We start from the raw sequence: 22,201 nt of genomic DNA on the forward strand, positions 1-22,201 counted from the left end.
GTTATTCAATTTCTAGTGTGCTCAATTAGATGCCATAAGGCCCATAAAATGTATTTTTTATGTGATAGTGATAGGCTTTGTAATACTCCTGCTCTGGCAGCCAATTAATTATTCAATAAAAATGAATAAAGGAACATGAAACGCATTAATCAGGATATAAAACTGTAATGTCTGTCTCCAGTTAACAGTTGTCTATATACTGATCCTCTCCACAGTTCATCACAGACGGATATGCAGCTCATTTGTCCCAGCTGGAGTACAACCACCGTTCTCGGCCAGCCAAGTCTAGCAGCACACGCATGGTGCTACGTAAAGGCAGCTTCGGCTTGGGTGCAAACAGCGACTTCCTGAGGAAACGGAACCACCTGCTGCGCACAATCTCCTCACAGCCAGCCCCCACCTCTCCAACAGGCAGCATCCACAACAGACCTGAGCGCACACAGAGCCAATCAGACAGCGAGCGGCTGGAACGGGAGCGGCTGGAGCGCACTCACAGCCAGAGCCAGGGAGCGACCCAGCGCAGCATGAGCATCACAGCGAGCTGCTGGGGCCGCAGTAGCAGCACCAAGCTGGAACCAGGAGTTTTCAACCCAAAATGAGACAATGTGGAGAGACTATGTGAGAATACCTCCTGGACTGGCATACAGAAGCAGTTGCTGAGGAAGCGATAGGTGATATAAATACAAAAATGCAAAGAGTTGAAAAGAGCTGGTTTGCACCATATGGGTAAATATCACATGGGAATTTGGTGCTACAAACCACTAATATTAGAAACTAATGCCAGTTACATTCATCACAAAGATTGTGTTCATTTTGAAACCGTCTACAGGACATTTCTAGAAGCATCTTCCTGAAACAAGAACATGTAAACTCAACCACATGAAGCTAATAATGTAGGGATCCAGGCTGTTTCTACTGTCGAGTGAATATTTATCAGTCTTAATACAAGCGTAGTTTTCATCCTTCAGCAGACTTTTAGATTGGAGAAAGTTACACATAAAAGCACCCCTATGCTGTATTCTGCAGCAAACAACAGAAAGTGGTTACAGGCAGCTTGTATCACGTGCACACACTGATAAAGCACTGTAACGTCTAATGTGGCCAATGCAAGCACAACTACTGCACCTGAGACAAACTTTGTGTATATTAGTTTTAAGTCTTTTCATGTGATAATCGGGTTCGAGTCTGAGAGCAAAGGTGAGAATCAGGTGACACTGGACTGGGCGTCTTTGTCTTTTTTCGGGTGTAAACATACAATCAAGAGGCCAAAATTAATCTTTGTGAGGAGAATTCTGTTTCGTCAACAATAAAGAACAATGTTTCAGTGATTTGTAACCAGAAATGATCTGATTAACTGTCCAAACCTAAACAGCAAAGACTGAATTTTATTGACAACAGTCCAGTCCAGTTTTGCTCGTTTCCTTGTCAGCCCGAAACACAAAGAATCATCCAAATATCACATGATGCAAAACTGCGAATTGACCCTTTAACTATGGCTACAGCTGAAACGGTTCCGGGGTTTTTATGGCATTTCATCACCTGATGTAGGACACGGCTATAAGGAAAACGCCTACTAATGTGCCAAAGTTAACAGAATTGAACGATATGCTGTACATGAGCAGAGAGACAAATATTAAGGTCTCCTGTGTAAAAATGGAATAGACTGTAAGTATGTAGTTAAACGCCTCAACAAGGCTTGTACATAATTGTTAAATTACAATGCAGATCTGGTATCTGGTCCACTGAAGACCAGTTTCAAGTGTCTTCTTTACTCTGAGGGTGAACACAAACTCATTCAGGATATACTTTATTGACTCATGGTGATAATTATTGCTATTTAAGATTATAGTTATTTTAACATGTACTCATTTTGTGAACAAATGTGTTTTAAGATTACTTTTGTTATGTTGTGTATTTTCTCTTCAAACTTGAGTTGCAGCAGCCAAAATGCGGAGGTCTTTGCCTGCCACAGTATTGTATTTTTATCATTTTATCTTGCAGATAACCAGAGTTGTATCAACAGAACTGCTATCTTGTATCCTATATTGTCTGTTTGTTATTAGATATTTTGCAAATTTGGGATTTGGCTTCTTTCTGGCTATCCCTAAGCTGTAAATGAGGCATTGAATGTGCTCTTAGATAACCCTCCTTAGGTTAAAGATCTCTTTCTCTGTTCTGCTCAGCCGTTAAGAGGAAGAAAATGTGCAAATTCTGTATGATACGTCATCGAAATTAGGAATACAGAGCCGAAACTTGCTTTATGTTGTTAGTATTTTGAAAATTGACAAACATTTGGTGATTTTTTTTTCTTTTTTTCTTTCAAATGATGGTTACTTGTCCCTCCAACAGGCATGCACAGAGCTGACTTTAGTGGACCAATATGGGCTCAAATGTAAGGGGAAACGTGCAATATTTCTCAGCCACACCACCAGATCAAACAGGCCATTTAAGAACCATCATAGTGCACTGACAATCAGTCGATCTGGCTCATATTCTACAGACATCAAATTACAGAGGGTATCTCTGGGTTCAACCTCCCAGCTCCACATTTTACGAAGTGGAGATGTCTCACAATAAAGTGACACTGACCTGATAATGGTGTGGAATGTTACAGTTGGTTTCTTTTCTGTGGATAAACTTGACTTTTGTTGTAATATTTTCACTCTGGCATAGGAGCATCTACACAAACTCACTTCAGCCCTCCAAAAAAAAAAAAACTGGATTTTTAAGGTGCATTTTCCTGAAAACAATGCAGCTTTATACAACATCCCTGCAATAAAACCTGGGTTTTGTGAAGATGGCGTTTCAGTTTTATATGAACTCCTTGGCAATGTGTTCTTTCAAAAATAACACTCATTTTGGAGGCTGCGTTTGATTATTTTGTGCTGAAATGTGTTTCCGATATTTCGTCCGCCACACGTCTCCGTGAGGGCAGACTACATCATCGCACGTCCCAGTTCACAGGCACCTGCTGACCCTAAAGCAGGACTGTTTGTTGTTACTCTGATGGACTCTGTAAATCCTATTTTAAACTGCTGTCCCTTCCTCTGCGACACGACGCTGTAAAGAGTCGGCATGATGTCATAACTGTTACAAAAGACTGTGTGTATTGGTAGCGAATAGATAAAAAGGACAGGCAATGCTGGAAAAATGCACTCCTAACTAATACGCCATATTCCCTGATCTGAAGCCGGAGAATGTAAAGATGAAGCACTGCGGCGATCTGTGAAGTTTGGATACCTCTGGGCAGACAATCACTTCTGATCGATTCTTCTGTAGACAAACATACTAACAGAGGCCTTACATGTCCCTTTTCTGCCTTACGTTGACAGCGATGTGGCAAGGCCAAGACTTCATGGAGAAGGACAAAGTGTTCGCTCAGACTTTGTGGAAAAATGATGAGGCCATATTTTCTTAAAAAGCTTTGGTTTGTTCCACCGTTTGAAGGAGTAACCTGAACATATTTCCCCGATATAACTCAATCCCTGACTGTTTCGATCTCTGGTCCCCAGGTTGATGCAATGCAACTGTTTCATGGAACAGTTGGGCTGTATATATATATATAAAACAATAAATTGGTAAATCGTGCTTGGAAAAAAAACATACTACTTGTACAGGGTGTGTATCTTGTAGGGTTTGGATCATTTCATTTTATCCATTCCCTTGTGATTTTATGTACAGTGTATAAAGAAAATATAAAGAACCGAGAAATGTTGGTCTTTTTTTTTTTTTTTTTTTTCCACAGTCAAAATGGTAACATTGTTACATTCGTCAAAAAGAGGCAGCTTTACCAGTTTTTACCATGTGGAGTGTAAAACTTAAAAGGTCAAACGTGAAGTAGATGTCTAGGTTGTAGCAAACATACAGACGTGTTGGCGCATTGAAATTTGGCCTCAAACGTTTTGTTTTAATGAAGTAGTCAGCCCGTCTTGGCTGATATTATAAGGAAAGAAACCGCCCCAGTGTTTGTAGTCACGACTTCTACATTGTCAGAATTTTTCTGAATCTGGAGTTAGTTTAAGCGAGAACTCCTATTAAAATGTACACACTGAAATGATGTAAAACGCTAAATAAATGTGCATAAATCAGGGTAAACATAAAAGTTACTTGGGGCGCTGAGTTGCTGCTCTCAACGCGCTCTCATCACTTTGATATAAAATCGCCGATTTCAAACGCATTTTCTTGAATATTCTGAAGGTTTCAGCAGTTTGGGCAAACTCCTCAGCTTAGTGCAGATATCGTCTATCTGTTGATTCCCAGTTTTCTCTGGAAGCCGTCCCCATCTCCCTTCGTAGCTTGCTGTGGGACAAATGGACATTCACTGTCAACCTTGTGGCGTCAGTCTGTGAATCAAAGTGGTAGTCGTAAGTTCACCTTATTGATCTCTTTGTGTTTCTCTCGGCTGACTATCTCCTCGATGATTTCTCCCTCTCCTCTCACCAACCTAGATGAAAGACAAAATAACGCACGTCTCAAACCACACAACTCGCCTCTTGTTGTCAGCGAACAGCAGCTGGTCCTCTGACACACCTGGTACGTCCCGTTTCAGGGTCCACCACCCTGCGGATCACGCTCTGCCTGGCCTCGTACTCCTCTTTGGTGAGAGGTCTCTTAGTGGAGAGCCGGGCCTTCTGCTCATCTGTCATCACTGGAGAGGAAATCAGAAGAAGGCACATGAGGAATAGCAGCTCAGGGAGAGTGGTTACAAAGAAAACAGAAGATGTTTTTTTAAACACTGCGTTTGAAGCCATTGTGGTAAACAGATGCAAATTACTGCATTATGGCAATATTACATTTACAGTAGTCTGGTAGATATCTATAATATGCTGCTTTTAAACTGAGTGGAGACATTTCGGGAAATTTTCCAGATCCCAAGTTGCTAAAATCATTTTGTCTCCATCCTGGTCCAACTCAGTTGGGCCACAAGAAAAAAACAGTCCAGGCTAAAATTCACGTGACAGCAGACGCTCCACAGTCTGTTTAAATGTGGTCAAGTTTGTGAATTATCCATTTGAACAGGTCCAAATTCACACACTCAAAACATCGCTGAACTTTTTAACCTTTACCGGAGCTGAGCGGGCTCATTCAAAGTGAACCGCGGCCAGGACAGCTTTCAGCGGGCCCATTCCAGCTGTATACGTGGACGTTACTTTGTGTCAGAGTGTGTGGGAAAGACGAGGACAAGGCCTGCACCTGTTGGTTGTTGGATTACCACGAAACTTTTTAGATTGTAAGATGACAGAGATGAAAACATCATTTCAATGAATCTGGAACTTGCGGTTTGTCCGGAGTGGACAGAGCCATTCGTTTTTTGATAACTAACTAACTATTTTGAGGTTTCACTGCTATTGTGAGGGATGTTCATCAGCTGGAGTTGACAAAAAAAGGGATTTTAAGTCACAATTGTAATGTTGATCTCTTCTGATGTTAGAGTTCAACTCCACGGTGTAAAGTGACGTCTCACCTGGCCCGAGCTCCACCGCCTCGTCATCATGCTGCCACACCTCCAGGTAGGATGGAGGTTTCTCTACTGGACTCGGCAGCACCACCACCACCTCCTCCTCCTTCTTCTTCTTCCTCTCCTTCTTCAGCTTCTTCTTCAGCTTCTTCTTCTCTTTCCTCCTCTGCTTTTTCAGTTTGGCTTTTTGCTTCTTCAGCTTCTTTTTCTTGGCTTTGCTTTTCTTCCTCTTTGTTCTCTCATTGCTCGAGGATGAGGACGACGAAGACGAAGAGGTGGATGATGAAGAGGAGGAGCGTGTTCTGCGCTTCTTTCTTTGCTCCTGTCCAGCTGAGAGAGACACAGGGGTTCAAAACACTCTGATGATAAGTCTGACAGACAACATTAAACAGTCCCAACCTGGCTTCTTCTGAGATGTTTTCTTGGACGATCTGCTCCGGCTCCTGCTGGAGGAGGAGGAGGTCGACGAGGAGGAAGAAGAAGAAGAAGAGGAAGAGGAGGATCGTCTCCGTTTCTTCTTGTCGTGTTTTTTCTCTCTGTCCGCTCTTTCGGGTGGTCTGCTGCGATCCATCACTGAACAACAGCTCGTTTATAAGATCCAAAGCTTGTGCCCTTTTGGTTTACGGAAATACGCTCGTCTTCGATTTCCTTCCGTCAGCGTCGGGCCATGACTAAAGTTCCTGGTTCCGCTTTAAGTAAACGTGACACATGAAGGCGGTTTGAACAAAAAAAAATTCATATTAAAAAAATATATTATAATGAATGAAGTGTGTCATCGAAGAAGAGTACCTGAAGTAATTATTCTAAAAGTCCTCTAACATTAGGACACTTTGTTAGAGACCTGCAGGCTCCTAAAACAAATCAAAAGCACTCGAACGAACATGAATAATCTTTATTTTTGTGACTATTTCCATGTGAAAAACTGTGATGAGGGTTCAAGTGCTCCCAGCTTTACTTTGAGTTCAAAACATTTTAAATCACCGGATTAACAGGGTATGGAGGCTCACATTTCCTACATTGGGATAGGACTTTTGGTATTTGGATCCGGACCAGTCCAGGCTGAAAGTTTATCTGCATTTGGAACATGTGTTTACGGTCCATACTGTGATTATGGAGGGGGATCTCATTTTTACATGAAGAGACAAGAGCAGCAGATCAGTAACACTTGTGAGAACCTCTGAAATTAGGGAATTATTGGTAAACGTGTGATTAATGTACCTGGGTGTATGCACTTAGTGACCCTTTCTTCAGTTGTGATTTAGGAACGTAACACTTTCATTACACGAAAGCATCACTGAACACATTGCCAAATATTTTTTTGTCAATCTTGTTTAAAAAAAAAGTTCTTTCATTAATTTTTCCATTTTTCATATGAGGAGAATATCCCTAAAAAAGGTTGCATGTCCTTCATTTTTTCTTATTTGGGACATTTATGGGCTGCAACCTTTTGGGCAGAAAGTGAGTAGGCACCTGCCAATGAAAACAATTCAGTTCTACTCGTGATTTCCACCTCGTTTAAACAACCCTCATACAGATTTGTGGTCTGTCTACAGAAAGTAACTTTCAAATAACATTCGATGATGCAACACCCTCTCAGATGGTGTGGAGGTATGCACGTGTTTGTGTTGTAGAATGTACCCACTGTGAAACTTCGGCTTCAGCTTGGTTCTAACATTCATCAAAGCCACTTATTATGTGTTTAAAATGAGCTTGCATGGCATTCAGAACAGAATCAGACAGAGTCCTGTCAGGGCACTGATGAAACTGCTCAAACCAGCACAGTAAACCTCAATCACCAAAACAAACCAGTTCGCTGTATGAACACCTGACCATCAAAAGGGTCTGTTCATCTATTGATCAAATTGAAAGAGGATGTACTAAAAAGGAAAAAAGAAAACTAAAAGGCCAGCAGGTTTATGAAAATAATAATAAAAAAAATAATTAAATAAAAAATACTTCTCTCCAAAACAGTTCCAGGTGTGTCAGATAGTCTGTTCACACTAATCTACTAATATAATCATAGTCCTATAGTCCCAGTCTCTCATTTTCATTCCACTGGATATATTTTGTGTACAGAAAAGGCCTCAATGTGAGAAGATAAATGTAGTTTTTATTCAAAAGTTTTTATAAAGGCCATTGTGAATTTTTTAAAGCTTATATATTGATAAACATCCATATTTCTGATCATGTTAGCCCTTATTTTTCTCAGCAAATGGAGCTAAACTACCTAAAAAAAAATAATACATGTCAGGGTTCAGTCATGCTGAAAATCGTGTTTAAAATATTGCATCTCTGTAGCAATAAATAGAAACAATCTCTCAAGCTTCCCTAAAAACTCACAGAAGTAAATTGCAAATGATAAATATTGTTACATGAAACAGTCAGCTGCATGAGCAAATGTAACAGACTGAAAATGGCTGGATGTGATGCTCAGAAAGATGTCAGTAAAAAGAGAGCCTCAGAGCTATCATCTTTCCAGTCCATGTGCAACGGGAGCTCGTCAGGTTGCTGCACTTTAAAAATGAATGGGCAGTGGCGTGCAGAGGGTGGAGGTGTTCTCTGGCCCATTAGGACACAGCAGCCATGCGGAGGATCCGCTCGGGTGGAAACTGCAGCACGCTCTTAGCAGCTTTGATGGTGTTCTTCATGAGCATCGCCACAGTCATGGGTCCAACACCTCCAGGGACAGGGGTGATCAATCCTGCTTTCTGTCGCACACCTGAATGTGGACAGAGAAAGCATTTTAGAACAAACGTAAGCAACAAGTGGAATATGTCCCTGTAGAAATCCACATTCCAGCCTTAGTGTACCTTCAAAATCCACATCTCCAACCAGTCTGCTTTTACCAGTGACGGGGTCCTGAACTCTGTTTATGCCGACATCAATCACAGCGGCTCCCTCTTTGATCATGTCTGCTGTGATAAGGTTAGGAATCCCTGCGTCCAGCAACACACAAACACACAGTACAGTTACACAGACATAATTCAAGAAAAAATAAACAAATAAATAATCAAGAAAAATGAAAAATGTACACATTTGAGACACAAACCTGCTGCAGCTACAATGATGTCAGCCATTTTAGTGTGCTGACAAAGTTGATCCCTTGGAGTGTGACGGTGACAAATGGTGACTGTGGCATCACCTGCAGCAGAACAGAGGAGACAGCACACATAGTTTTTTTTTTGGTCTCAAATATGTCATATCATGCAACAAAAGCACCCATATGCACATCATAACCGACCTCCAGGCCTCTCGTGACGGCCATCTGTATGCAGCAACATGGCGATGGGCATGCCCACATTCTTGGAGCGTCCAGCAACCACAACATTCTTCCCAAAAGTGGAAATTCCTGGAGGAAACAAATGACAAAAGTTCAGACGTTGGCACATGTTTGTCACATGTTTGCTCAGCAGCATTTCAACGGTCAGATGATGTACAGTAAGCACGCTACCTGTGCGTTTAATAATTTCCCAGATTCCCCAGGGTGTGGCAGGAAGCATGGTCGACTGATCCAGGCACATGCGGCCAACATTAACGACGTGGAAGCCGTCCACATCCTTGGCAGGGGCAACAGCATTGCAGACTGTACGCTCATCAATGTGCTCTGTCAGAAAATAAAGAGACGTCACAACCAGGACAGCTAGATCTTCAGATTTTTGTCAATACGCATATGATATCATAAAGGTAAAAAAATAAGAAAACAAAAAAATCCCATAAATGCAGCATTCTCTTTGTGCCTTCAACTCTTCTCTCGTGTCCTGTTTTCAATGTACCTGGCAGAGGCAGCTGGACCAGAAGGCCGTCCACACGATGGTCTGTGTTCAGTTTGAAGATCAGGTCGAGCAACTCCTCCTCACTGATGTCTGAGTGTTTGAGAATTGTTTCACTTGAGATTCCTGGGGAAGTGCAGAGTGAGAAAACGATTTCAAACTCAAGCAAAAACCAGTCATTTATTAACTCTTTACATTGAGGTCATAATTCCCCAGGTTTTAAAGTTTACGAGCATGGATCAGTGATTGCATATATGTCCACTTACCGACTTCCGATGCGGCCCGGGTCTTATTGAGAACGTAGGAATGACTGGCTGCGTTGTCTCCGACAAGAATCACACTCAGATGGGGCCTCCTGTTGCCGTCTGAAATCCATTTCTCCACATCGGCTCGGGCCTCCTCGCGAATCTGACGTGCCAGTTTCCTCCCTGAGATGACCACCGCCTCCTGCCTGAGAGTCAATACGACAACGAGAGATTAACAAGCTGTGAGTCTAATGTTAATTAGACAGATACACTGGCCACAGAAGTCATTAAAACAGTGAAAACTACTCAATCAATTTTATTCAAATTTAACTGTAAATAATCTTTGCAGTACTCCTAACCTAACCTGCTGTACATGATTTGTTTTTCATGCCACCAGAAACCTGTGATGACTTCCATGGAAATTGGGGCGGTACCAGCTGCAACGTCTAAAGTTAGCTGCAATGTGTCTCAATGTGACTGAGCCACACAGGTCTCAGTACACTACTCATGAGTGTACGCAACGTTGCTCCACTGCTTTGTCCCAATTTGAAAAGGCTCTACATTATATAACAAACATAAAGCAATGTGTAATAACTGAAGAGTAATGAGCCATTGTCAGTGATGTAACCATCGCTGTTATTCTGCCAAAACCAATTAAACCGCGTGAAAAAGCATGAAATGTTTGCTCCCAATGGGGTGAGAGCATGGGGCCAGTGTACCACGTCCCAGAAGATATGTGTTGAGAAAGCAGGCCAGAAACACAAGTTTAAATACATCCACTTGAGTGAAAACATTAATCGGTCAGATGCATGACTAAAAGTTTTTTCCACGTCACAGTTACATTTTTTAATACAAGATTTTTATCTATACTTGCTCTGATGCCAGCTCAGTTGAGTCGTGTATAAATACAACTGCCGTGATGTTGCCTTAAGTAATGCGATTCGTACAGATCTAATTAAGCAATGTTGTGAGCATGTGCCTGACACACCGTAACTTGAAAATGATCCATCTTGTGCCTTTATAACTCATGCAAATCATGTGCATGGGCCACGAGGTTTGATTTCTTCAGACGTGTGTGTACAACGTTAGGTCATTACATATACACAAGTCATGCTGGGTCTTGCTGCACTCAGCACGTTTCCACTAAATATCTGCACAGGATGAGAAATTTCTATTTTGCATAATGACCTGCAGCGTGACACCGAGATTTTTCCCACTTTAATCATGACATGTCATCCAGGACCTGCTGACAATGACTATGCATGCACTGTCTTTGCGTGCAAAACAACGCTTTGGTCTCCTGCTTAAACTTGTCTCCTCATGCCAAAGAGTGCAAGCGATCTCGTCGATTTCATCAGCCAGGCATCTATCCGCAATGTTACCGGCATACCGCTAGGGGCGCACTCCAATACGACCGACCGTGAACATTTAGCACAATTAAATGCAACAAACCACTAAAAAACGACCTCATCCGTGAGCACCAAACACATCAAATACATCACAAAATGCGCGCACTGAAAAAGACCAAGTCGTGCTTTCTTTAGGGCGACGATTTACCTCACATGTCGGAAATTTCTAACTAAATTCCGTTAGATCGCGGCCAATTTAAGATCGACTCACCTCGAGGCGGACGTGTGCAGTTTACAGACTTGATGTTGGGACTGTTGACATAGTTTCCTGAGAGCTCTGATCGCTGCCATTTCTGACCGTTTGAGAAGAGAAGAGGCACGACCACCAGTTTGTTACGAAAGACGCCACCAACCGGCCTGACAGAGCACCGTCTGGGAGGGAGAAAAAGGGCCCAGAGACGTTTTAAAGCCTGCCCCTCGACGTCATGACTACGTCATTGTCAAGCCCAGCTCTTGACGTTACAAAATTGATAGCTTTCCACAGAAATGCTTTGTTGCTATCATCCGCGAGCTTTTTCTATACACTGAATGACATTACATAATTACATTATTAATTTTAGTTTGAAAGCACTAAAAGTATGTTACAGTGTTTGGCCCGAACACGGTTCACATCGGCAGTTTCTTTGGGTCACTTTCTTTGCCTTCCACTTGTTAGCCCGATTCTTTCATTGGAAGCCCAAGAACAAGCTGGAACAAGAACAAGTTAAATCAAGTATTTATTAGTGGTCACATGTAAAGTATGTCAGCGAGTTCTCGCAGGAAACCCGTCAGGCCGAGTCCCGATATCTGGAAACATTTCATATTTATTTTCACCTATATCTCAAAGAGGTTGTACTTACACTCGACTGCGTATAATTGGCCAGTTTTTAGTGACATGAGCAGGCTTACTACCATCCTCGTCATGTTCTTTGGATGTGATAAACAACGTATGTGTGTGAGTGTTGTTTTAGGCGAGCATCTAATGTACCAGACCCATCTGCTCTAATAATGACACTTTATCTGACCCAGTTAATTTGTCCCGCTATGTTATCCTAAAGTCTTGGACATACTTTGTGTTGTATGAGCAGAGTGGACAGGTACAAAATAGGAACACAGATTGTTTAGTGACATCAAGAATATGAATACATAATGTCTAAGAACAAAGCCAATTAAAACACACTCTTTATAACCTATGTAAATGGACTTTACTTATATAGTACAGTATTGTATAGTACTTTCCAGTCTGGTTGACCTCTCAAAGCGCTTCTAACACTACATGCCACATTCACCCATACTTATACAGCACGTCTTACATACATAACTACGTGCTTTCTAGTGCTTTCTGTACACAGATGGATACATCAGTAGGCAACGTGGGGTTCAGTGTTTTGCCCAAGGACGCTTCGACATGTAGCCCGGGGAAGCCGGAGTCGAACCAGTCGAACCACCGACCTTCCGACATCTTGTGACATCTGTACCACATCTGGCCCATCCAACACCTGCTATAACCCATGTCAAGCCCATGGCATGACCTTTTGACCCTGTGGCTCACATCACACTTACCAGTGTCTAAGCACTTACAAGTTTCAAAAGTAGACTAGAGTGGGCCCAAATGTGTGTTCAACTGACTAATTTACTTTTACTTCAACTAAATATCTATCTGAATGTTAATTGCTGTCATTTTCTGGGCACTGATCTATGTAGTCGAGGCCTGTAAAATGTGTCTTCCTATGTGTCTTTATAAAAGGATTAACTTCAATGTCTTAGTATTGTATCTACTTGTACTGTTTTAACATTTATTTTTCCAATAGATTCAATTTGTTTCATGTTGTTGTAATCCTTGACTTCTTCTAACATTTTTTTAATTTTATCTTTTTCATTCTTTTTAGAGTAATTTGGGGTTTCTTTGATGTTTTTTATGTCTCTTTCCAAAATCCTCCTAGTAAAGTATGAGGCAAAGTAAATTATAGGCTACAATTAAACAAAATTCCAATTTATGGGGTTAGTACTTAAGTAAGTGCATGTACAATCTTTAGTGAAATGCAGAGGTATACATACAGAGTATAGAAATATCATCATAAAAACATGATAAAAACTTTTTAAAAAGAAAAGTACTCATTTAAGCAGAATGGCTCCAGTAGGAGTTATATCATTATGTATTATTGGATCCTTATAACTGACACTTTAACACAGCAGCAGCGTGTTGGTAAACAGGGTAGAGTTTCTTTAAAAAGCTTTTGTCATGAGGTTTAATGCTATTTTAACTCTCTGTAAATTACACAATTTTTAAAACCCATTTACTTCATTGCAAATACCAGATGGTTATGTATTTGCCTTTCAAATGTATGTAGAAAATTGAGTTGTGAGACGAAAAATTTGGCAATATACCCATATTTAGAGTATTGGATTAAATGCATTTAGGTAAATTCCAACTTTACATGGCATGTATGTGAAATAAATCTAGGCTGAAATTGGTAAGGCCAGACATACTTGAATTAATACATTCTATGAGTATAATGCATTTACTATAATGAATGTGTTGGCGATTTCTTTACTTTGGCCCTTTTTTTAGTTTGTTTATTCAGACATGCTTTCTACAACTGCAGCAACTATTCAATTTAGGTTTTCTCTGTGTAATTGTACAGAATTTTATTTCTATAATGGTGGAAATAAAACTGTTTATGGTACATGATAAATTGGAGGCTGATAGTTGTTCGCCACACTGTGGAGTGATAGTACCTACATGCAGCCTGAAGGGGGCGACAGTCTGCCCGTCGGCCTGCTACAGATGATCGGCAGAGGAAGAGCAGTAGTGGGTGCAGTTCAGTTCATGTTAGCCTCAACTGTTAGCAGACACCGTTGATAAGTGGTTCGTGGTGTCCAATTCGGCAACAAAATCCTGTTGACTTAACCAAGGTCAGGAGTTGTAATTGAGGCTCTACGTCGATTTATTTGCCAAGATGAGCTTCCTGTTGTAAGTAAAGTAAAAATGATCTTCCTGAGTTACAGCCGGAGCTTGCGGTTAACGTTAGCAGCACTTCTGCGAAGTTCCCCCAAGGGAAGTTACCAACATTAAAATGAGACACTAACAGAAAACTAGTCTGCCTGGCGCTTCGCAAACCCAGTATGTCTAGGGTTAGCCTATATCGCCTTTTCGCATGCAATATTATCAGCCGTCGACGCAATGTTGTCTGCAACCTGTGTTTAAAGTTTTACAGCCTTCGCAGACCAGAACTTTATAGAAAATAGTTGGAGTAAGTTGTTTCGCCGACGAATACCGTAACTCCAAAATACCACTGGTTCGCCAAGATAGCATGTATTATCACTGTTTATTTTATTCGTGTAAGACTTGAGTAGGTCATATATTACGCGTCTTACTTGAGGTTTCTAAATATATATTTAATAAAGTTAATTAATCCTTCCGTTGTTTACAGTCGCATCGTCATACAGTCATATTTCCTGTTAGTTGCACCAACAGTCTAACCACTCTATCTAGGTTATGACAGAGAGTGCTAGAGCTCCGTTGCTCTGAGCACAAGTCACAACACGTCTTTTTGGGTTGAACGTGGGTAAAACTAATCTGACAGAGATTACACACCACCTGTGTGCTCGCAGGTATTCATCGATGATGCCAACAGCTGCTGACTGCACAGACGAGACGTTAAAGATCTTAGTTCACCAAGGCCCAGGACAAAAAGATCAGCTCCTACTGCTCTCTTTTAACATGTCACTGTCAAGTCAAATAGTTTGTACTGACTAATGTCAGAGACAGGTTTGTTTTTTTTGCCCGGGTGTGCAAAACAAACGGTCATTTCTGAAAACAGTCAAAACTGCAGCTTCTTAAAAAATATGAAACAAAACAATGGTTTACGTTATTGCTGTTTTCTAAAATGTTGTTTTCTGTTATGACCGTTTTTTTCTGACCGTTGTCTGTTTTTGTACAACGCTGTTATGGTTCATACCTGTGTAAATATGTAAATGTGTCTGCACTGTGCTGCACAGTTGCTGAATGTTAATTTATAAAGAATTTGATTCGGTGGGAAATCAAACATCAAGCAGGATCCAGGTGGAACTGGCACAGTCTTACAGTCTTTCCTCGTTTACATACAGTTTTTTTTTTTTTGTTTAATCTGTGTTTACTGTCTGCAGTGGCAGTCGCTCATCTAAGACCTTCAAGCCTAAGAAAAACATCCCAGAGGGCTCCCACCAGTATGAGCTGCTGAAGCATGCCGAAGCAACACTGGGCAGCGGGAATCTGAGACAGGCCGTCATGCTGCCTGAGGGGGAGGATCTCAATGAATGGATTGCTGTCAACAGTGAGTGAAGGAATACAAAAAAAGAACAACAACTCACACCTGGTCTATAAAGTTCTCATCAATTGCCAATGTCAACACGGCAACCGATAACGTAGAAAACTCAGCAGTGATGGTAGCTGCGGAATTGATCAAATCAACAACAGATTCAAAGATTGTCACATCCTGGGAAAATTATATTGTCAATCATCCAGCCTGACATAAATGACTCAAACAGTCAACCAGTTTACATAATTAGATTTCAGAATTGTTCCGTAGTGAGCAGTGTTCTCTGCTCTGAGGCTCTGATGAACAGAGCAGCTTTTAAATGAACACCACCAGCTGATGATGCGGCTGAGATGACAGCCCGAGCAGCCGGACAGGGAGAGCGCCAATCCAGCTGTTATGATTATATCACTGTGGTGTATTATCCTGGTTAATCCCACCTGTCTCCAGTGAAAGCTTGTTAAGCTACCAGGTGGAAAAAGGAGGCAGGCGTTGGCTGTGATCCTCAATTCACCACAGCTCTGTACTAAATCAAACCACTGAGTGTCTTCAGGGCATATTTACTCCTGTAACTACAGTTCTCTGTGTAAGTACACAACCCTCTAACCTCCGTGGTGCAACATAGGTTCTTCAGAAAATTCATACACAAGAGGAACGTGCACTCATGGACATCTCAGTGCTGCAGTAGAAAATTGCTAAATGACCCTTAGGTCCACTGAAGGTCCTCCGACATCATTAAATGGCCTTTTCCTCATCTCAGTGTTCATCTTCAGACAGCCATGGAAGATCCATTTCTATGATGGCAGAACGGTTAGCGAGCTAGTTCTCAGATAAGTGGCTTGATGGCCTTGTCTTAGTTTAATGCGCTGCCCTTGCATAAAAAAATCTGCAGTGTTTGTTTATGTCTGCAAAAGCATGTTAAAATGACTTTATTGTATACACAGTGGATGTTGGATCATTTTTTAAATTTTAATTTGCAGACTAATTTGAAGAAACCGACTTTGCAGTATTTTAATTTGAAATTTTTTTACATTTAAAAAAAAAAAAAAAACTTCTGTCATTTTGCTTTGAACGCAGTGCCTCCATGTTACTCACTTTTTAGATTAGTCGTGGAAAATGAGGCTATTTCAGATTTTCCATTTGTATTGCATGGCAACAGAAGTTGTTGCCTGACAAGTATGTATAAATTTGCCTTACTTAAAATGTCTGGATCAATCGGGCACGGATTGTTGTCGGCTGATTTTCTTCCCAAATAATGCCACCGTGGTCACTTCAAAGGCCGATCAGTGGAACGTTATTGTTTCTAAATGTTACTATTCTATTACGTCATATTTGTAATCATGTAATAAAACCGACATTGTACTCCTTCCTTCAGCCGTGGATTTCTTCAACCAGATCAACATGCTGTACGGCACCATCACTGAGTTCTGCACCGAGACCAGCTGCTCTGTGATGTCTGCAGGGCCCAGGTGACGCAAACCTTCTGTTTTTTATGCCCGCTGCTTTGAGGTCTGTTTCCACATCCGACATAGTTGGAAAGTTAAAAGTGTGAGACATGAAATTCATACGGTTTAGCTGCTTTATTTACTCATTCCTGATGATGGACACGTTAAATGAAGTCACGTGAAATGACGACATCACTTGTGGTAACATATCAGAGCATTAACTTGACTGTACTTGCATTGTCCCCAGACTGGTATTTTGGGTATACAAACAAAAAAAATGTAGGCTGTGTGTAATGTCAGCCTCAGCAAGTTTAATCGCTCGTAGAATGTGAAGTGAAAGCTGATGTAATACACAGTTCAGACGGGAAGTGTACTTTTAGCAGCTTGTGGTGTTCAGAGCCTCTGAAGCTCTCCGGTGAAATAACCACAACGTCCAATGTTAACAGGCTTATCCAGCTCATTGATTAGGAGGAGTGGAAAGACAATTTGATTGGAATTGTTCAGTAGTTGTCAGTTATCAGAAATGAACAAACATCTGCAGACCCAGCGATGATAGAGATCCAACTGACTCCATTTTGAATTTTATGAAAGGCGGTCATGATGCTCCTAAACAGACAAACAAATCTCTATAAATTCAGACTAAACCAGCACGTGTTCCAACAAATGAATAGAAGTCTTGTGAGGTACACTTGGTGTCTTTTTATTTATAAAACGCACACAAAGTCTTTCCTGAGGCATTAATTTATATCTTATAAGACCCACGATGTACTCTCTTAAAATGGGCGAGGCAGTGATACTTAATCAAATTGAAACGTTTCCTCTGAGCGTCACATGAGAAAACAGGAATAAAGCTGCATGTGGTCCCTGTAGAAGCTGTGCTGTTTGAATCTAGTTTAGGCACTTCCTCTAGCCTCTCTTGCCAAGACTGTCTGTGCTCAGTCTCTAATCGGTCGGAAGAGATGGGGGGGGTTCACTTCCTGTTTACATAGCGTCCGTCGAAAAATATAAGGTTTGCATTTCCCCTGCTGCTCTTTTTTTGTCCCTTATCTGCTGCCATATGATGCTTTCATATCCTGACAGAAAGGCACGATGAGTTCATGTTGCGTCTCTTTGTTCTTTCTTTGCAGGTATGAGTATCACTGGGCTGATGGCACCAATATTAAAAAGCCTATCAAATGTTCTGCACCCAAGTACATCGACTACTTGATGACCTGGGTGCAGGATCAGCTGGATGATGAGACACTTTTCCCTTCCAAGATTGGTGAGCTTCACTTACTCAGGACTTTTTCTAAAGGATGACTTTGGTTCCAGTTTTACCTTTTGTAGAAGTGTATTATACTAAGGCAGATAAAAAAAACCCAACATCAAGCAGACTTCAGTCACGTTATTCTCTTGCAGACTGAACAGCTACTTACATTTAAGTATGTCCTCTCACTTAAAGCTCACAGTCTTCTTCTCACTCTCACTTTAACCCTTGAGAATTAATAGGGAATTAGAGAGATTATCATCTTGGCTTCTGAAAGACATAAAAGACCAGACAAAAGCCTCTGTTTCTTAAGTCGTGCACCCAAGGAGTTCAGCGAGTTTAGAAGAATGAAGCTTTAAAGTCACCGTGTAATGTTATTGACGGTCCAAGTCAGTCACTTCAGTCCAGGTGAAGCGTCTCAAAACAGATTGAAGGCAAAATAATGCCTCTTGAAAATAGTCTCGGCTTGTTAAATTCTCACTGCAAGTGTTCATTTTGAAGTTGGAGGACTATGTATAGAGGTTTTTACAGCTTCCACGCTGCCTCTCTCTTCTGTTTGTGAAGGTGGCACAGTCTCATTATAACTGAAAGTTGTCACTTTAAATCCTCTAGCAGTTGTGTATCAGAACCCAAGTGGGTTGGATTTGACAAAAGCGTTGTGATGTGTGACTAAACTACACCTCTGCTCGGTTTGATTTGCTACTTTGTGCACGTGTTTGTGAGTGACAGTTTTCAATGGCTATTAATACTTGCACTTGAACTTTAAAACGGTAAATGAGCTAAAAGTGCTGTGAGCTGAAGTCTCATTCTGACGTAGGCTGAAAGGCGTAGTGGATATTTGAAACTGCTCGTGCTCTTCTCTTGACATCAGCATTTTCCATCCCCTTCTGCCCCACAGGAGTTCCCTTTCCCAAGAATTTCATGTCTGTGGCCAAGACCATCCTGAAGCGTCTGTTCAGAGTTTACGCTCACATCTACCACCAACATTTTGACTCTGTGATGCAGCTGCAAGAGGAGGCTCACCTCAACACCTCCTTCAAGCACTTCATTTTCTTTGTCCAGGTGAGATTTTCACGCCGTAGCGTGATGTTGTGTATGCAAAGGTTTGGGCAGTGGTGCAACGTTTGAAAAGAGTCATGTTTTCTGGAGAAGTTGTTTCCTACTGAGAAGTAATTCCTGTACTGAAGTGGAAGGCCAGCTCTCCCTCACACCGTGCTTCTACCTTGTTGCTGAGTAGCACATAGACACCTCCCTGAATCACTTATGTGCTGTTGTAGTCCTGTGTTTTATTCATTTAACATAATGTGCTGCTCATTTAACCATGCTTGTCAGATGTTATGCAGGCTGTCTGTAATAGTTCTGTCGTGTACGTATCGAGGCGGCACGCGTTGTCCTTTTTTCAGAGCAGTAAGCTGCGCATCAGAGTCGAGGAGCCATCACTTAAATACAAATTAAGCCTGTAAAAGGACATCTGAAACCACCAGAGGGATGTGGGTTCTCACTACAGCTGCGCTCTACAGTCATGACCATTTTTACAGGAAGAAATCCCCCCCTACTGAAATAATTATTATATATTATAATAATATATAGTTTAATTATGACAAACGTAAATTCAGTTTTAGTTTTCAGTCCTGAACTGAAAAGACTCCATGAAATTATGTTCCCCTTTAATGTTCATCACTAAATCACATTGTGAGGGACTTTCAGGACCTTTAATGGTAGTAATTTGATAATAATTTAAATTAATCGGGTGAAACGGGTTGGTGGTTATATTGCCCACCAATAAACTCTGACACCCAGGACTTAAAGCAGATACAATGATGAGACGGTATCGCTGTTGTACAAAGGGTTTGATATCATAAAGTACAGTGCAAATTTTACAGTGGCCACTTTAGCTGCAGAAAACAATGTTTTAGATACAACGTGTCTCTTAAAACAGCTCAGGAGCCCTTAACATATGCTTAACAAGACAATTTAATCTCTGATTATGATTTTTAATTTCTCCTGACATGAAGGGGTCTGGAAGTTTATAGTTTCCATATAAATATACATAAATACATTATGTGAATGATGTGCTATATAATCTGTCAAATTTGTGGGTTTATCTGTAACAAAAACATTTTGCAAACCAGTTGTTTTCTTGTAGTTTATCGTTTTGGCAGTTGGAAGTATCAACTAAAAGGGATATACCGCACATTTGGGAACCGCAGCGGGTTGCGTCTCGAATGCTGCAGCCATCGCTGTTCAAAGTCCCAAACTGTCCTCAGTGAAAAACATTGCACTGAGCCTCTAGTTTCTGTCCCGTTTTACACGGAACCAAAACCACATGCCAAAATGTGTTGGAGTTTTAATATTTTTTTTTCCTTCTGGCAGGAGTTCAACCTTATCGACAGACGAGAACTTGCTCCCCTGCAGGACTTGATCGAGAAGCTTGGATCCAAGGACAGATAGACATTTCATCACACTTGCCCTGTTTTTGTTTTGGTTTTTTTTGATAGCAGTGTTTCTCTTCTTTGTCCTTCCTTGACTTCCTCTACCTCTGTGACTTCTAGCCTCAACTCTTAAAGTCTGTGCCTTCTTGTTTGCATTTCCTGAATGTTTGTATTGTACTTCTCCCTTTATTCCTTTTTCTGTTGTATGCTGTCTTCGAGCCTTTTTCCTGATTTTAGCCTCTTTAGATAAGATGGTGTAGTAAAGAAAGATTATTTTTTTCAAAGAACTGTGCTGATTTACTCTATAAAAGCAGCCCAGTGAATTTTTATATTGGACCAAGAACTTTAGGGGCTGAAAAACAGTTTGTCTTCTTTCAGAAGTTGCTGTACAGTGTTTGGTTTGTCTGAACACTTGAAAGTTATTAATTCCTACCCTTTCATTTTGAATGATTAGAATTACAGTGATTGACCGACCAAATATTGAGATCTTAGATTTTTTTTATCAAGTTGTCTATTTGTATACAGGGGAGAGAAACCAGAGAGATGGCAAGAAAGGTTGTGACATGAAACGGGTCTTGTGTGGGCCTTTGAACCTTTAACAACACAATAAATGAAGGCGGGCACAAAAATATATGCAGCATATAAAGCTCACTGTCATGTTTACTAACATGGTTCCTATCGATACCCTCTTTAAGTCCACTTAAGTGCGAGTTAAATGTATAAAAGATGCAATTATAGATAATCAAGGCATGCTACACAGTAGACCACCACCGTTGACGACATACAGCTATGTCGGTCACGCAATATTGTGTTTTTCATTTTCTGAAAATGGCGAAATGTGAGTTTATCGTTACACCACCTTTGAAGTATTTAGTTCTCATCAAGAGCTTTTAAAACCTCTTTAATGAACCTGTAAAGGGGAGCTGTACTGTACATTCATTGTGTCAATGGAATGACAAGTGTAATGTGAATTTTTACATTAGCTGTCATTTTAGTTCATTTCTCTGGTGCTGAGCAAGAACCCCTACACCCCCCCACCACTCCTCCTGTATTGGAAAGTTTAGAAATGATCATTTCACAGCTGTTATTCAGATCTTTATCAGTCTTTAGTCAACGTGTAATTACCACAGTCGGTGGGCTTTATGCCGGCTACAGCCATCATTTCAAGAACTGATGCAGCTAATATTCCTCCTGAATGTTTAGTCTTTTGAAGGTTGATCAAGGGATTTTTTATTTTTTTTGTGTGTGTGTGTTGGACCTAATCTTATATCAGACAATCGTGTAACCAATTATGATCAGTTAAATGAGTTCAACGCATCACAAGGAACTAACCAGTGAAATTTGAGGCAGCAGAGTCTTCATTTTGTAATTTACCACTTTGTAAGAGAGGATGTTAAGACAGAGAAATAACTGAAAGCTTTCCAACTGTATGATCAAAAGTTTAGTTCACCTTAACTGCCACTGACTTTTAGGCCTACAAAATGCTTTGCAGAAGTATCAAACCAGCATTATTTGACGTTGATAATCTGAAGGCGTGTCCACTCAATACTTATTGATCTATATTCAGCCACTGTTTTTTATGTATTTCTTGTTTTCACAATTTTTTTTAAACTTTTCATTACATTTCATATTATATTGTAAAATGTCAAATTTACTTTTTCAATCATACAAAAAAAAATGAGGGTTTTGAAATCAATTGAAAGTTTCTATGTTTTTACCATTTTGGTCCAATCACATTGGATTGTCATTTAGACTGAGAGGAGTTTTGAGAATGTGTTTACCACGTTAAAACATTTACTGTAAATAAGATCAGTGTTTTTTTTCTGAACAAGACTGTGCCTTACAATAAAACAAAAATGTCTGATATGACAGTATTGATAGATCAAAAGTTCAATAAACATTGAAAGGACAATGTGTTA

The 22,201-nt window shown here is 40.7% G+C and overlaps 4 protein-coding genes across 9 annotated transcripts in view; 2 read left to right on the top strand and 2 right to left on the bottom strand.

Moving 5' to 3' along the window:
• Positions 1 to 3,715, top strand: part of LOC140309848 (membrane-associated phosphatidylinositol transfer protein 2-like) — a 38,535-nt gene extending 34,820 nt beyond the window's left edge. For all 6 annotated transcript variants that reach the window (XM_072387882.1, XM_072387877.1, XM_072387879.1 and 3 more), the window contains one exon: positions 216 to 3,715. In XM_072387882.1, coding sequence (XP_072243983.1) covers positions 216 to 599 — 384 coding nt within the window. In that variant the 3' untranslated portion in view covers positions 600 to 3,715. The remainder of the gene's footprint in view (positions 1 to 215) is intronic.
• Positions 1,433 to 6,110, bottom strand: arl6ip4 (ADP-ribosylation factor-like 6 interacting protein 4). The gene is made up of 5 exons (XM_072387883.1): positions 5,858 to 6,110; positions 5,465 to 5,788; positions 4,531 to 4,648; positions 4,375 to 4,444; positions 1,433 to 4,299 (listed from the first exon to the last, which is right to left on the bottom strand). Exons 1-5 carry the CDS (start codon positions 6,027 to 6,029, stop codon positions 4,243 to 4,245), a joined length of 741 nt encoding a protein of 246 aa, XP_072243984.1. The 5' UTR covers positions 6,030 to 6,110; the 3' UTR covers positions 1,433 to 4,242.
• A 1,438-nt stretch (positions 6,111 to 7,548) lies between these two features.
• Positions 7,549 to 11,269, bottom strand: mthfd2 (methylenetetrahydrofolate dehydrogenase (NADP+ dependent) 2, methenyltetrahydrofolate cyclohydrolase). Its single transcript, XM_072387884.1, has 8 exons — positions 11,094 to 11,269; positions 9,495 to 9,679; positions 9,232 to 9,354; positions 8,910 to 9,062; positions 8,700 to 8,807; positions 8,508 to 8,600; positions 8,269 to 8,394; positions 7,549 to 8,177 (listed from the first exon to the last, which is right to left on the bottom strand). Exons 1-8 carry the CDS (start codon positions 11,171 to 11,173, stop codon positions 8,026 to 8,028), a joined length of 1,020 nt encoding a protein of 339 aa, XP_072243985.1. The 5' UTR covers positions 11,174 to 11,269; the 3' UTR covers positions 7,549 to 8,025.
• A 2,375-nt stretch (positions 11,270 to 13,644) lies between these two features.
• Positions 13,645 to 22,195, top strand: mob1a (MOB kinase activator 1A). The gene is made up of 6 exons (XM_072387885.1): positions 13,645 to 13,835; positions 15,011 to 15,177; positions 16,535 to 16,628; positions 17,732 to 17,865; positions 18,749 to 18,912; positions 20,224 to 22,195. Exons 1-6 carry the CDS (start codon positions 13,822 to 13,824, stop codon positions 20,299 to 20,301), a joined length of 651 nt encoding a protein of 216 aa, XP_072243986.1. The 5' UTR covers positions 13,645 to 13,821; the 3' UTR covers positions 20,302 to 22,195.
• The last annotated feature ends 6 nt before the right edge of the window (positions 22,196 to 22,201 follow it).

This window comes from Leuresthes tenuis, unplaced genomic scaffold (genome assembly GCF_036924035.1).
Source record: "Leuresthes tenuis unplaced genomic scaffold, fLeuTen1.0.hap1 SCAF_6, whole genome shotgun sequence".
Taxonomy (NCBI): Eukaryota; Metazoa; Chordata; class Actinopteri; order Atheriniformes; family Atherinopsidae; genus Leuresthes; species Leuresthes tenuis.